Genomic DNA, 15,469 nt, shown 5'->3' on the forward strand with positions numbered 1-15,469 from the left:
TTTCATTTAGAGTGGCTAAAGCAGAGAAGTACTTAAGATTTTGTCATGTTATAGGCAAATACGTATATGAGAGAGTTAATTACACTTCTAGTACATAAACTTGCACGGTGGGTACAATTTCATACATAAACTTGAAAAATGATACAAATACCCAGTCAAAAAAAATGATACAAATTGATCCTATAACTTGTGTTTGAGCCTTTGAGGTATATATTGATATATTTTCGTCTATTGCCGTCAACTCACTGTTAACTCTCCCTAGGTGGCTTGCCAGCATGGCAGGGCCCATGTTCTTTTATGCACGGGTCCCACCTGTAAGTGGGGAAAGACAAACTAAAAAGAAAAATGGTGTGGCTGTACTCATAGTCGCCATCTAGGTTCGAACGTAAGAGCTGACGGCTCGAGTGAGATTAGCTAGCCAGTACACGACGTTCTAGTTCATGTTTATGTTGAGATGGGCATCTTTGTATATCTTCAGGAAGGAGGATTGATGTGAAGCAAAATATATGCATTGTACGCGCGACTAACAGAAATATTGTCCCAGCTGCAACGACCCCGAGCATAGCATTTCCATGTTAACCGATAGAGAATTATTATTTTTACCATCTTCAAGCATTTGTTTTTTAATATTTGCACGTATAAACTGTGTATCATGGAGCAGTATAATTTAGAAACCGTGACTAAGAAGTTGGCGAACATCACCAACAAATTTTTACTTTGCAACAAAACTTCTAATCTATTCATTTTCAATCATGACAGTATGACGAACATCAGAAATAATAAAAAATACATCCAGTTCCTTAGGCCTTGTACAGTGGGAGGTGCTTAGAGAGATGATTAGAAAAATAAATCAGGTTTTTCTGAAGCACCGGTGTGTATTTCTACAGGAGAGATGCTTAATTAAGCGTCTATCCTGTACAAATAAGTACGGTGCTTAAGAAAAAAGCCTGGTTTATTTCTCTAAGCACCTCTCATAAGCACCTTCCATTATACAAGGCCTTAGACCACCTAGCGACGACTGCAAGCACTGAAGGGAGCTGAAGGCACGCTGCCGCCATCATCCCTCACTCACCGGAGCCAGGCAAAACTTGTTGTAATAGTCAGTCGGGAGTCGTCGTGCTAAGACCCCATAGGATCAGCACACCAGAACAGTAGCCGCCACCGATGAAAAGACCCGTAGATTAGAAGGTGCCAACCTGGAGACACACATAGACCGGATCCGAGTAGATCTATCAAAGACAAGCACCGATCAAATCCCGATAGATCCACCGAAGACACACCTCCACACGCGTTTCGATGATGTTAGATGCACCACCGGGACGAGGGCTGCATGGGGAGAACCTTATTCCATTTTTAGGAAGCGTCACCATCTCGTATTTCTGAACTGACACAAACTCTATCAAAACTGAGAAAAACATCTAAAAACAAAGCCCTCCTGCCGGCAAGAACCGGAATCCACCACGTCTTCATGGCGTTAGGGCCAGCGCAGATGAGGCGGACCGGTGGCGGTGCCGGCGGGAGGCAGATGACCTAGGCTGTTTTTGGAGAAGCGGCGACGGCTGGGCACTTGCATGATGCAACATCACCAAAAATTTTAGAAGTTATACATCTTGACGTGCAACTTGATTGACGTTAGGTTGAACATAAACAATTCCTTGAAAAGAGCAAAACTGAGTGTCCTCGTGTGCCGACGTGACACGATTGCAGTTTGGTTGTGTCGTCATACCAAATTAGCATTATAGCTGATATAAGGAAGACTACGTCAAATTGAGCAGCCAACGCCTCCAGCCTGTCCCGGCGTGGCGAGAGGCCACCACCGGGCGTCGCGTCACGTAGAGAGAAGCACTTGCCTGTTGCTTCGCCGTCGATGTACGCGAGCGTAGAGACAGCGCAGGTGCATGCCACCAAGCGCCAACGCATACGGTACGGGTACGGGACGGGACGGGAGACGAGCGAGTCAGCCGGAGAGACGAGACCCATACGGTTGCGCGCACGCGGGAGCAAAACCAACCCAACCAGGAGTCCAGGACGGGACTCCGAGCCACACAAGTCAGGAAGGAAACCCGGTACAACAAGAGCAATAAATAGCTCCGAGCATGGCGGAGCCCGGGCTCCCGCGGCGTCCTACGTACGCGCGCGCCGCTGTCGCAAGGGGGGTCCTCACGGCTCGGACGGATCGCCGCCTCCTCGCCGACAATGGCGACGCTGCCGCCGGAGCAGCGAACGCTGCGCGCGGCGCTGGACCAGCGGGGGCTCGCGGAGCCGCTGCTGTCGTCCGACTGGGGCGACGGCCCCAACGCCTCCGGCCGCCACGAGGCGCGGGCCGACGGGCCCCTGCGGCGGGCGGTGGGGGCGGTGCGCGCGGCGGGCTGGGAGCTGTGGACGTTCTCGCGCAATGACCCGAGGAAGCCCGTTTACGCGGCCAAGGTGGCCACGGCGCTCGCGCTCATCACGCTGCTCGTCTTCCTCCGCGAGCCCAGCGACATTGTCAGCCACTCCGTCTGGGCCATCCTCACCGTCGTCGTCGTCTTCGAGTTCAGCATCGGTCAGCGTCTCTTCTTTTATTTTCCTCTTTCCGATCGCGATGAATCTATCCTTGAGCTAAACACGTTAGATTGTCTTGCTATGCCCTAATGCACCGCCTCCTCGTCTATTTGTTGATCAATATTTTCTCCTGGAGCAAATTAATTTCTGAGTAACCTAGGAAAGCTTTACTTTTACACAACAGAAATCAGCAATGCACCAGCATGCAAATAGTACTAGGGTAATGCAATGCGATCGCTACAATGGTGAAGCCTGGGTATTATTTCCACTTTAGTTGCACGTCAGTTCCCTGAAAACGCATTTTGGGTCCGTTGATTTCGGAGGGAAGTAGAAGCCGTTGGCTCTGAAGAAGCCCCTGGGTCTATCTTAGGGTGGTAGGCAACCCTACTATCTATCTTAGGGTGGCAGGCTAACCCATTATCTATCTTAAGGGTGTTGGTGGTGCAGGTTCGCCCGAAAAAACTGGTCATCGCCGGGGTTACAAGGATGGTTGGGGGTGGCAGTAGCATGGTCGTGGGTGGAGGTTTAGGGGAAGGTGGGGCGGCAAGGCTGGCGCGGGAGCACCGCCAACCGCAGGCGGTGGTGGCTAGCGGTCCGGCCGGTGGTACGTTCGATGGTTGGGACGTTGGGGAAGAAGAAGGTGGGAGCTTGAGGTTGAAAAAGCAATCTGAACCACTTGTTTTGCACCGGACGGCTGAAACAGATCGACTGACCCAAATAAAATTTTCAGTCGATTTACCCCTAGCCAATCCCATTATATTTTCCAATGCCAGCAATGTTAAACAGGTAATGGTGAAGTTTGAAACCATCGTCACGCCGTCGCGTACCCACCTGGTACTTGCCATCCAGTGCTAGTAAGAAACTTCTTTTTTAGGTGTAGTATGAAACAACAAGAAAGAAATGTGCTATGATCATTTAGCTGGTGCTTATCGTTGCAATGTACACGTATTCAGTGGTTGATTTATTTTTTTGTCCCACACAGGTGCAACCTTGAGCAAAGGCCTTAACAGGGGATTGGGGACCCTGACGGCAGGCGGGCTTGCTCTAGCAGTTGCTGAATCAGCAAAGCACATGGGCGACCAGGACATAGTGTTTCTCATCATCACCACCTTCGCCGTTGGTGAGTACTCCCAGGTGAATATCAGCTGATACCACCACTCAAATGCTCCTATACTCCCAGTTAGAAATTTCAAATTTACTTGTTTCAAAACGTTGGTTTATTTTTTGCGAATGTTCACAACACATGTGTCTACACCTCCTAAAAATTTCAGATCCAAAATGAAATACACAAAGAAAAACAAAATGACAAAAAATCCAACATGAATGGTGTCAATAAAGACAGACAAAAGGATGAATAGTGTCAAAACCACACTATTCACATCTGGATTTGTCTTTTTTTATCTCTCCATGTGTTTTTCGAATTTGGTTCTGAATTTTTAAGGGTTGTAGACACATGGGACATCTAAATTTGACATGTTCAAACTGGGAGCATGTGTGTGGTAGTACCACCTGATATTTTCCCCTACCACTAGTGAAGTTTTTTTTTTAGAACGGAGACGCTAGGAGCGTCCGGCTTTAACTTAATAAAGCCCACAAACTTAGGCAGCGTTTACAGACGAGGACTAGGACAAACGTCACGAGCGCGGAGGCTCGGGTTCCGCTGGCACGAAGCACAGCAAGGTCACGAGCGCGGAGGCTCAGGTTACGCTGGCGCGAAAGCACAGCAAGGTCGCAGACAGGCCAGAGGCCAGAAGTGAGCTAAGCGAGTCTATTACAGGCCAAAGACCAAAGAGCATAGAGCACGCAGGCTCGCTCGCAAGACAAAAGAAACCACTTCACGTCGTAGAAGCGGCTGGCGGCTCCCTGGCCAAAACGTAGACTTGGCGAAGACGATCTTGAGCTTGCTTCATCTTGTCAGCATCCTTGTGCTTCGCCAACGGACTCCACTGCTGCATCAGAATGTTGCATTTGTAAAGAATATTAGCAGGGTGTGATGGGAAGATTCCCTCGATGGCAATTTTGTTCCTTGTAAGCCACATTGCCCAGGCTAGGGCACCGAGGCAACTCCAAAGGACACGTTTACTGCCACCCATCGTCGACGCAACTATGGCCGCTAGGTCAGCGGCCGATCGCGGGTCCCAATTGGTATTGGTGGCAGCTCGGACTGCGCTCCAGGCAAAGCGCGCTAGGGGGCAGCGGAAGAACACATGGTTCGCATCTTCCATGGTATTACAAATGGCACATAAGCCGGAAGACGGGCCGTTGCGCTTTGCAACATTGGCCGATGTGGGGAGTCTATTGCGGAAAAGTTGCCAGAAGAACACCTTGACTTTAAGCGGAATACGGGCGTTCCACAAACCGGTCGGCATTGGGAAAGCCGGTCCCTGAACTTGGCATAGCCTGCGGTAGAGGGATTTGGCCGTGAACTTTCCGGACGTGGTGAGAGCCCAAGTGACCGTGTCCGCGGAAGTGGACAGCGTCGCCGATTGAGTCAGGCCCAGCAGCTCCTCAAAGCGTGCTTGTTCAAGGCCCGTTAGCTCTCGACGAAAGTGGATCGCGGGTGGGTTCGAGGCTAGGGCCGTCGCTACCGTCATCTCCGGGTTGACCGCCAGGGCATACAAGTCCTGAAATTGGGCCCAAAGGGGGTTCGCTCCCAGCCATAGGTCAAGCCAGAAGCGGGCCGAGCGCCCGTCCCCTACGACGAACTTGGCGCCAAGGGCGAAGGCCGGGCGCACCGCTTGGAGGTCGTTCCAGAAAGGAGAGCCCCGCATCCTGCCTTCGAAAAAGTTCCCGTTGGGGAAATATTTATTGCGCAGCATGTCCACCCACAGACCGGTCGCCCCCTGCGACAGCTTCCAGATCCATTTGCACATGAGTGCAATGTTGAGGATCCGTGTGTTTGTGATCCCTAGCCCCCCTAGGTCCTTGGGTCTGCACACCAAGTCCCATCTGACCATATGGTACTTGCGTTTGGGTCCCGCACCTTCCCAAAAGAAGCGGGACCTTGGAGTGTCCATCTTGGCGTGTACCCCTTCTGCCAAGAGGAACAGCCCCATTGCGAACTGCGGCAGCGAGGACAGGCTCGCGTTTGTGAGCACTAGCCGGGCTGCAGAAGAGAGGAACTTCCCCCTCCACGGACAAACCCGCGTACCCACCTTGGTCCAGAGTGGCGCCCAGCCATCTATCGTGATGCGTTTGGCATCCAACGGGAGCCCAAGGTAAGTAAACGGGAGTTTGCCGAGTTTGCAATTGAGCTGGTCTGCGATACGCCTACTGTCGGACGGCTCGAGTCCCATGGGCATCACTTCGCATTTGTGGAAGTTGATCTTGAGCCCCGACATAAGTTCAAAGCTAATCAACAGGGCTTTGATCGTGGCCACGCTGTGCAGGTCCGGTTGGAACAGCAGTAGCGTGTCGTCAGCGTATTGCAGGTGCGAAATCCCCCCTGGGATGAGGTGCCGCAACACCCCTTTGATGTGGCCTGCTTCCGTTGCTTTCCGGAGCAAGGTCGCCAGTGCATCTGCCACGAAGTTGAACAAGAGCGGTGAAATGGGATCACCCTGGCGAAGTCCGCGCTTGTTCCGGAAGAAGTGCCCTACCTCTCCGTTCACCGAGACCGCAGTTTGGCCCCCCGAGACCAACTGCATGATTTTGTGCACCCACACCGGCGAGAAACCTCGGCTCAATAGGATTTGTCTGAGGAAATCCCAGTTGACGTGGTCGTAAGCTTTTTCGAAGTCTAATTTAAGTAAAATCGCCGGTTCGCGCATGCGCCTAAGTTCGTGGAGTGTCTCTTGCAACGCTAATGGTCCCTCCAAAATGTTCCTACCGCGGATAAAGGCAGATTAGGAACGGCTGATTGTGCGGTGTGCGATCGGAGTAAGCCGCGTGGCACAACCCTTGGCGCAAATTTTGAAGGGCACATTAATGAGCGCTATTGGTCTGTACTGGCGGATATTATCCGCTCCCGGTACTTTTGGAATTAGGAAGAGCACTCCGAAGTTTAACCTAGCAATGTCCACAAAACCGCGCATGAAGCCATTGCACAGCGCGAAGATGGGTTCGCGCAACAGTGGCCAAAAGTGTTTAAACATCGCCACCGGCCACCCATCGGGCCCCGGTGCCGTGCCAAATGAAACGCTCCAAAGGGTCTATGGCTACGAGGTCTTGGTGACGAAAATCAGTTTTAATGGTTTCCTGGAGCCATACTATATCTATCCCTTCTTTCCTGATGTAGTCGCGAAGTTGGGTGCGCCGCCCCGAGTGGCCGAAGCCACGGATGTTTCAAATGAGCATCCGCATCTAGATGACGCGGTTTCGCAGGCGGATCCCCCTAGAGGTGATCGCCTTGGCCACGCGCCTCGCCTTGCCGCAGCGAGGCGAGGGAGGAGCAGCAACCCCTGTTGCTGTCTCCCCTTCGGGCCGGAGACTTAGCGACGTCGAGGGATCCTCCTCGACAGCCATACGCTCCGCGTGTTGAGCAGCCGCCGCTGCGAGTGCCGCCTGAGCCAGTTCCTTAGCGCGCACCAGCGAGATTAGCTCGCTAACCCCGCCCTCCCCGGTTGGTTCAACTCCACTCTCCACGAACACCACTAGTGAAGTTCCTACGTATCTCTCATAACTAATGATTATTTGATTGCCAGGATTCGCTACAACTTTGATAAAGGTGCACCCCAAGATGAAGCTGTACGAGTACGGGCTCCGCGTCTTCCTGCTCACCTTCTGCTACGTGACGGTGTCCGGGTACAACACGGGGGAGTTCGTCGGCGGCACGGCCGTGAGCAGGTTCTTGCTCATCGTCATCGGCGGCGCCGTCAGCCTGGCGGTGAACATAGGCATATACCCGATCTGGGCTGGAGAGGACCTGCACCACCTGGTAGCCAGGAACTTCGCCAGAGTCGCTGAATCCTTAGAAGGTATGAGCATTGACAACTTGGTGGCCAACTGCTTCCGCACCACCTGGTTTGCTTCTAGGGAGTACCTAGAACTCATCTAGATGAGACGTAATTTGGTCTCATTCACCTGTAAAACAAGAACGAATACAACCCACGTTAGCACACACGCATCTTATAGCATCACATTTAATGGCTATAAAAGGTGAATGAGATCAAATTAAATCTCATCTAGATGAGTTCTAGCAAAACTGTTGCTTCTAAGATCTGGAAAACCGCTTTGGTTGCTGGTTGTTGCAGGATGTGTCGATGGATATCTGACATGCATGGAGTACCAAAGGGTTCCTTCCAAGATTCTCACGTACCAAGCTTCCGATGATCCTCTGTACAGTGGGTACAGGGCGGCTGTCGAGGCACAGACACAAGAGGAAACACTGGTCTGTCTTCTTGCTCGAGCCTCGGTCTAGGATTTTTTTCTCGCGTGTTTCTAACATGGTTGTGTGTTGGCAGCTGGGGTTTGCTATATGGGAGCCACCGCACGGGCCATACAAGATGATGAAGTACCCCTGGCAGAGCTACACCAAGGTTGGCGGCGCGCTAAGGCACTGCTCCTTCGCCGTCATGGCGCTTCACGGGTGCATACTGTCGGAGATCCAGTCGGCGCCGGAGAACAGGCAGGTGTTCAGCGCGGAGCTCCACAGGGTGGGCGATGAGGCGGCCAAGGTGCTGCGCGAGCTCGGGCACCGGGTGAAGACCATGACCAGGCTGAGCTCGCCCAACATCCTCTCCGAGGTCCTCCACGCCGCTGAGGAGTTGCAGAAGAAGATCGACCAGCGGTCCTACCTCCTCGTCAACACGGACCGTTGGGGGGATGACACCGCCGCCTCCTCCACCACCTGCAGCCGGCACGAGGCAAGATCCGGAGCCTCCAAGGACAATGAGGCGCCACCGCCGCCGTCGGAGCACGCCGTCGTCATCAACATCCCTCCAATGCACAATTCGGAGTCGAACACGTCCCTCGTCCGGACCGCCAGCGTCAACGTCCCTCCACTGCACAAGTCGGAGTCGAACACGACCCTCGCCCGGGCCGCCGTTGCCAGCATCCCTCCACTGCACAAGTCGGAGTCGACCACGACCCTAGCCCGGGCCCCGGGCGTCAACATCCCTCCACTGCACAAGTCAGAGTCGACCACAACCCTCGCTCGGGACTCCGTTGCCAGCATCCCTCCGCTGCACAAGTCGGAGTCGAACACGACCCTCGCCCGGGCCGCCGGCGCCAGCATCCCTCCACCGCACAAGTCGGAGTCGAACACGACCCTCGCCCGGACCGCCAGCGTCAGCATCCCTCCACTGCACAAGTCGGAGTCGACCACGGCCCTCGCCCGGGCCGCGGCCCTCGGCAACATGCACAAGTCGGAGTCGAACACGTCGCTCGCTCGGTTCGACTCGGCGGCGTCGTGGGCGGCCATGTCGTTGGCGGATGGCCTGGCGCTCAAGCCCCAGGGGTCCTGGCACCACCGGATGCCGCCGTTCCACCCGGGCCAGCCGCCCGACGCCGCGGAGGCGAGGACGTACGAGAGCGCGAGCGCGCTGTCGCTGGGCACCTTCGCGTCGCTCCTCATCGAGTTCGTGGCGCGGCTCGGGAACCTCGTCAACGCCGTGGAGGAGCTCAGCGACAAGGCCGCCTTCAAGGATCCCGTGGAGGAGCCATCCGTGTTAAGCAGGGAGGACACTGGTGTTTTTGGCAGAATGACCAAGTTTTTCAGGCTGAAGAGATGATGTGGATGGCAAGAGAAGAGACTATATAAAACACTAATTGATGGTTAATGGGTAGCCCGATGTTGTTCAATTACCCTGACTTGGGTGTACCAAGGAAGCATGTAGAAGGTCTGTTATAGTACAAGTTATACATGTAAATACAAATGTGAAAATCGGAGAATATGAAATGCTTTCTGATGCAGTAAAGTGAAACAGGGTGAGAGGAATACTCTGTAATAACCAAAGTTTTTAAACAGCGGACTCTACTGCATGTAGCAGGGTCTCACTAAACAGGACTGAGATCCAGTGACTTGCCTATTGCAAGTCACGTTGTAACTGGCCCCCTCTCATCTGCCATCCAATGTAGATCCAACGTGTGAGATTGGCCCAAGTGAAACCAAGCCACAGCTAACAGGGACGGACGAGGGCTATGGCGGGCAGAAGCTAGGGATTTGGCGGGAGGCCGCGGCGCGGACGAGAGGGTTGAGGGCGACCGTCTCCGTCGCGGAGGAGAGGAAGGCGAGCCGGCACGCAGGGGAGAGTCTAGGGAGAGAGTGGAAAGCTGCGCAAGTGCCCCTGGAAGCGAGGCAGCTCGGCGCCATCGCGGAGGAGGAGCTACGCTTCCATGGAGGAGAGCGACGAGGGGCTCCGGCGTCGCTGCAGAGGAGGGAGGAGATCCGCTGGCACTGCACCGGGCGATTCGACGGGAACCTCTCCGGATGATTATGTCGTGAGTCCCCTGTTGTTCATATTCAGACTGCAACATTTTCTGAATTTTTACTTTGGCTGAAGTTGTTCTTACTGGTACACCAGATCAGCCGTATAAATGCACTAAATGTTCTGCTTGACTGCTTTTTTTTTATCTTAATAAATTGCATATCTGCAGCATCTTGACTGGCCTTTCTGAAATTGTAGCTTATCTCTCATGGTGCAATGGAAGTACTCCGTATACTACAAGATAGCTTCTCTGCATTGTAGTTTGATTAGTAACAAGTATACAACATCCCATGTCTGAAACTTTGTTTGATTTAGTAACAAGTAACAAATCAGACAGGGCAAGAAACCTGCACATTTTCTGCTTCGCTGCCATTTTTGTTAAGTAATGTGCACATGAAACCCAATCATGTATATGTACCACTAGTAGAAAAAGGGTCAAATGTGAGACACATTAGTCCCGGTTTGTAACAGAACCGGCACTAATGTGTCCATTATTGCCGGTTCCAACGGCTAGCCGGGAGGAGCTCTTTACTACCGGTTCGTGGCAAACCTTTAGCACCGGTTCGTGCCACGAACCGGTACTAATGAGAGTGGTGGCAGGTTGTTGTCAGAGTGGGGCCCTTCCAGCACCTTTAGTATCGGTTCGTGGCACGAATCGGTACTAAAGGTCGTCCTATATAAATCCTTCGTCCACCCGCACTCTGTTCTTCCCCCTTTCCCCTCTCCCTCTCTTTTGTTCTTCCCTTCTTCCTCTCGAGTTCATCACAAAATTTGCCCTAAATTTGTCAAGATTTGCAGGCCCTCATCCATTCAAATGATCACCAAGGTTAGCAACTTTGTCCTTTCATCTCTCATTGCTAGATTAGCTCTTGCATTGGTTTATATAGTGATTAATTGTGGGTTTTAGTAATTTGGGAGGAATTATATGTGGTAGTATTTGATTTATATGTAATTTGAGGTCAAAATAACACTTAGTTTGCATATGTAGGTGTGGTTTACTTAGTGCCTTCTAAATCTCCGTCGTAACCACCGTCGATCGCCCGCACCGTCCCGTCGCCGGCACCACCTTGTGGTGAGCCTCTTGTTCATGAAATTTTATATAAAAAAATGATGTTTGTGTGATTTGGATATATAGTTACTCGTATAATAAGTATCTTACCCGTACGTTGTTTGTTATACATAGTGCCATGGTTTTGATATCCGTCCTCGTCGGCCCTCGTCCTTGTTATGATTCGGATGTGGTATATTCTCTTTTAAAACTATTTGTTGCATTTCGTGTTTATGACAAATAATTATGCCCATCAAGTTGACATAGATATTTTTATCTAGAAGGTATGTGAACCGGAAATTCCAACCGACCATATTGTCGAGAGGTTAAATTTAGTTGAAAGAGAAAACGAGTACTTGAAAGAAAAATTGAAAAGAATTGAGGGGGAGAAGATGGAATTGGAGTTGCATGTTGCCGATGTCGTCGATGATGACAAGATCAAGATGGAGAAAATGCGCTTGAAGATTAGAAAGGTTAGAAAATATGCCATCGATAGTGAGGCTTGGTATCATTATGCTGTTGGATCAATTGTTACCTTAGTTGCGATCTTGATCGCATTTGTTGTTGCATTTAAATGCTTTAGCTAGAGAGTTATTTGTTTGTTGCATTTAAGTGTTGTATGAACTTTATGTATGAACTTGTATTAATTTGGTCTATTCGGTGTTGTGTAATGAAGGTGAGCCGGCAATGGATGTACGATGACCGATGCTCTCCCCAGTTCGTTGAGGGCGTGCATACTTTTCTGCTTGCGGCCGAGGCAAACAAGCGGGCGGATGGTTTTATGCCTTGTCCATGTGCTGGCTGTAAGAATGATCGCAATTACTCTACGTCAAGAACCATTCACGTCCACCTGTTTGAGTCCGGTTTCATGCCTCACTATAATGTTTGGACCAAGCACGGAGAAAGAAGGGTTATGATGGAAGACAATGAAGAAGAAGAGGACGACGACAGCTATCCTGGCCATGGGTTCCCTGAATACGATGATACAACAATGGGGGAAGAAGCTGAGCCAGTAATGCGGGAAGAAGCTGAGCCGGCAATGCGGGAAGAAGCTGAAGAAGAGGCATCAGATGAGCTCGTTGATGATCTAGGTCGGGCCATTGCCGATGCAAAGAGAAACTGCGCAAGTGATTTGGAGAAGAAGAAGTTGCAGCGCATGTTAGAGGATCACAAAAAATTGTTGTACCCAAATTGCGTAGGTGACAAGAAAAAGCTGGGCACCACACTAGAATTGCTGCAATGAAAGGCAGAGAATGGTGTATCTGACAAGGGATTTGGAAAGTTGTTGGTAATGATAAAGGATATGCTTCCAAAGGACAATGAATTGCCCGAGAGTATGTACAAAGCAAAGAAGGATGTCTGCCCTCTAGAGTTAGAGGTGCAGAAGATACATGCATTCCCTAATGATTGCATCCTCTACCGCGGTGAGTACGAGGATTTGAACGCTTGCCCGGTATGTGGTGCATTGCGCTATAAGATCAGCCGCGATGAGCATGGTGATGTCGAGGGCAAGCGCCCCAGGAAGAAGATTCCTGCCAAGGTGATGTGGTATTCTCCTATAATACCACGGTTGAAACGTTTGTTCCAAAACAAAGAGCATGCCAAGGCGATGCGATGGCACAGAGAAGACCGTAAGAAAGACGGAAAGTTGAGAGTACCCGCTGACAGGTCGCAGTGGAGAAAAATCGAAAGAAAGTACGGGAAGGAGTTTGCAGATGACACAAGGAGCGTATGGTTTGGTCTAAGCGCAGATGGCATTAATCCTTTTGGGGAGCAGAGCAGCAACCATAGCACCTGGCCTGTGACTCTATGTTTGTATAACCTTCCTCCTTGGTTGTGCATGAAGCGGAAGTTCATTATGATGCCAGTGCTCATCCAAGGCCCTAAACAACCCGGCAACGACATTGATGTGTACCTAAGGCCATTAGTTGAAGAACTCTTACAATTGTGGAATGGAACAGGTGTATGTGCATGGGATGAGCACAAACAGGAAGAATTTGACCTAAAGGCATTGCTGTTCGTGACCATCAATGATTGGCCTGCTCTCAGTAACCTTTTAGGACAGACAAACAAGGGATACCACGGATGCACGCACTGTTTGGATGATACCAACAGTATATATTTGAATAGTTGTAAGAAGAATGTGTACCTGGGACATCGTCGATTTCTTCCGAGCAGGCATCCCGTAAGAAAGAAAGGCAAGCATTTCAAAGGTGAGGCGGATCACCGGACGAAGCCTCGCCACCGTACTGGTGCTGATGTACATGATATGGTCAAGGATTTGAAGGTGATATTTGGAAAGGGTCCTGGCGGACAACCTGTTCCAAAGGACGCTGACAGACGCGCACCCATGTGGAAGAAGAAATCTATATTTTGGGACCTGCCATATTGGAAAGACCTAGAGGTCCGCTCCGCAATCGACGTGATGCACGTGACGAAGAATCTTTGCGTGTCCCTGCTTGGCTTCTTGGGCGTGTATGGGAAGACAAAAGATACACCTGAGGCACGGGAGGACCAGCAACGTATGCACGGAGAAGACGGCATACATCAGGGTCATGCAAGATACGCTCTTACCAAAGAAGAGAAGGAAATCTTCTTTGAATGCCTGCTCAGTATTAAGGTACCGTCTGGCTTCTCGTCGAATATAAAGGGAATAATAAACATGGCAGAGAAAAAGTTCCAGAACCTAAAGTCTCATGACTGCCACGTGATTATGACGCAACTGCTTCCGGTTGCATTGAGGGGGCTTCTACCGGAAAACGTTCGATTAGCCATTGTGAAGCTATGTGCATTTCTCAATGCAATCTCTCAGAAGGTAATCGATCCAGAAATCATACCAAGGTTACAGAATGATTTGGTGCAATGTCTTGTCAGTTTCGAGTTGGTGTTCCCACCATCCTTCTTCAACATCATGACGCACGTCCTAGTTCACCTATGCAAAGAGATTAACATTTTGGGTCCTGTATTCCTACACAATATGTTCCCCTTTGAGAGGTTCATGGGAGTCTTAAAGAAATATGTTCATAACCGTGCTAGGAAAGCATCAAAATGAGGAGGTCATTGAGTTTTGTATTGACTTTATTCCTGACCTTAAGCCGATTGGTGTTCCTGAATCGCGGCATAAGGGCAGACTGGATGGAAAAGGCACGCTAGGAGGGGAACAAATAATATATATGGACGGACATTCTCTCACTGAAGCACACTACACAGTTCTATAGAATTCCGCCTTGGTGGCTTCGTATATGGATGAACACAAGAATTTTCTACGCTCCAAACACCCGGAGCGGTCTGATGACTGGATTACACGTGAACAAACCAGGAGTTTCGCCAGCTGGTTGCAGACACGTACCATGCATGACACCTCTATTGAAGATGACATGTACTTGTTGTCCCAGTTACCATCTTCGAATATAATGACTTTCAAAGGGTACGAGATAAATGGTAATATATTTTACACGATCGCCCAAGATAAGAAGAGCACCAACCAAAACAATGGTGTCCGCTTTGATGCAGAAACCAAGACGGGAAAGAAAACATATTATGGTTATATACAGGACATATGGGAACTTGACTATCGACGTGGTTTAAAGATCCCTTTGTTTCGGTGCAAATGGGTCAATATGACACGAGGCGGGGTAACGGAAGACCCGCAGTACGGAATGACAACAGTGGATCTCAACAATCTTGCGTATGCAGACGAACCATTCGTCCTAGCCAATGATGTGGCACAGGTTTTCTATGTGAAGCACATGTCTACCAAGCCAAGAAAAAGAAAAGATAAGGAAGCGAATGCATCGTACGATGAGCCAAAGAGGCACATAGTTCTTTCTGGGAAGAGAAACATCATGGGAGTGGATGACAAGACAGACAAGTCAGAAGATTATGAAAAGTTTGATGAAATTGCTCGATTCACAGTGAATATTGACCCGAGCATCCCGTTAAATGATGAAGATTTTCCATGGTTACGGCGCAAAGGGACACACGCGAAGAAAAAGTTTCAGACCCAAAGATCTGGGATGTGATCGGCTTCACTAGCTATCATCATTTTCTTCTGTGTTTCGCACCGAGAGGGGAATCTCTGTAATAGTTAGGGTAGTTATGTGTTTTGGCATTTGAAACGCGAAGAAATTTTATATGCAAACAAATTCACACTAATTTCAAATAATTCAAAATTTAACTATTCAAATTTGAAAACTACGGGCACTAACAGAAAAAATAGCAGAAAAGAAAGAAAAACTATAGCTGAAAAGAAAAAAACTATATAAAAAAACTACTCAAAAGTAAATAGAAGAAAATAAATATAGAATAAAAGAAAAAACTACTCAGAAATAAATAGAAGAAAAAATAAAGCAGAAAAGAAAAAAATTATATTTGCTATTTTTCAATCGTTTACAAAATGACCGTGAAATTGGAAATCACTACAAAATGAACTCTGAAAATGTTGAATTTTGGCAAACTAGAAGAAAAACTACTCACAAATAAATATAAGAAAATAAAGCAGAAAAGAAAA

At 49.7% G+C, this 15,469-nt stretch overlaps 1 protein-coding gene across 1 annotated transcript; it reads left to right on the forward strand.

Moving 5' to 3' along the window:
- Window positions 1–2,123: 2,123 nt before the first annotated feature.
- On the forward strand, window positions 2,124–9,997 carry LOC123134469 (aluminum-activated malate transporter 5). The gene is made up of 5 exons (XM_044553723.1): window positions 2,124–2,545; window positions 3,527–3,664; window positions 7,188–7,460; window positions 7,737–7,873; window positions 7,947–9,997. Exons 1-5 carry the CDS (start codon window positions 2,197–2,199, stop codon window positions 9,213–9,215), a joined length of 2,166 nt encoding a protein of 721 aa, XP_044409658.1. The 5' UTR covers window positions 2,124–2,196; the 3' UTR covers window positions 9,216–9,997.
- Window positions 9,998–15,469: the final 5,472 nt, after the last annotated feature.

The sequence above is a fragment of the Triticum aestivum genome, chromosome 6B, assembly GCF_018294505.1.
Source record: "Triticum aestivum cultivar Chinese Spring chromosome 6B, IWGSC CS RefSeq v2.1, whole genome shotgun sequence".
In the NCBI taxonomy this organism is placed as follows: Eukaryota; Viridiplantae; Streptophyta; class Magnoliopsida; order Poales; family Poaceae; genus Triticum; species Triticum aestivum.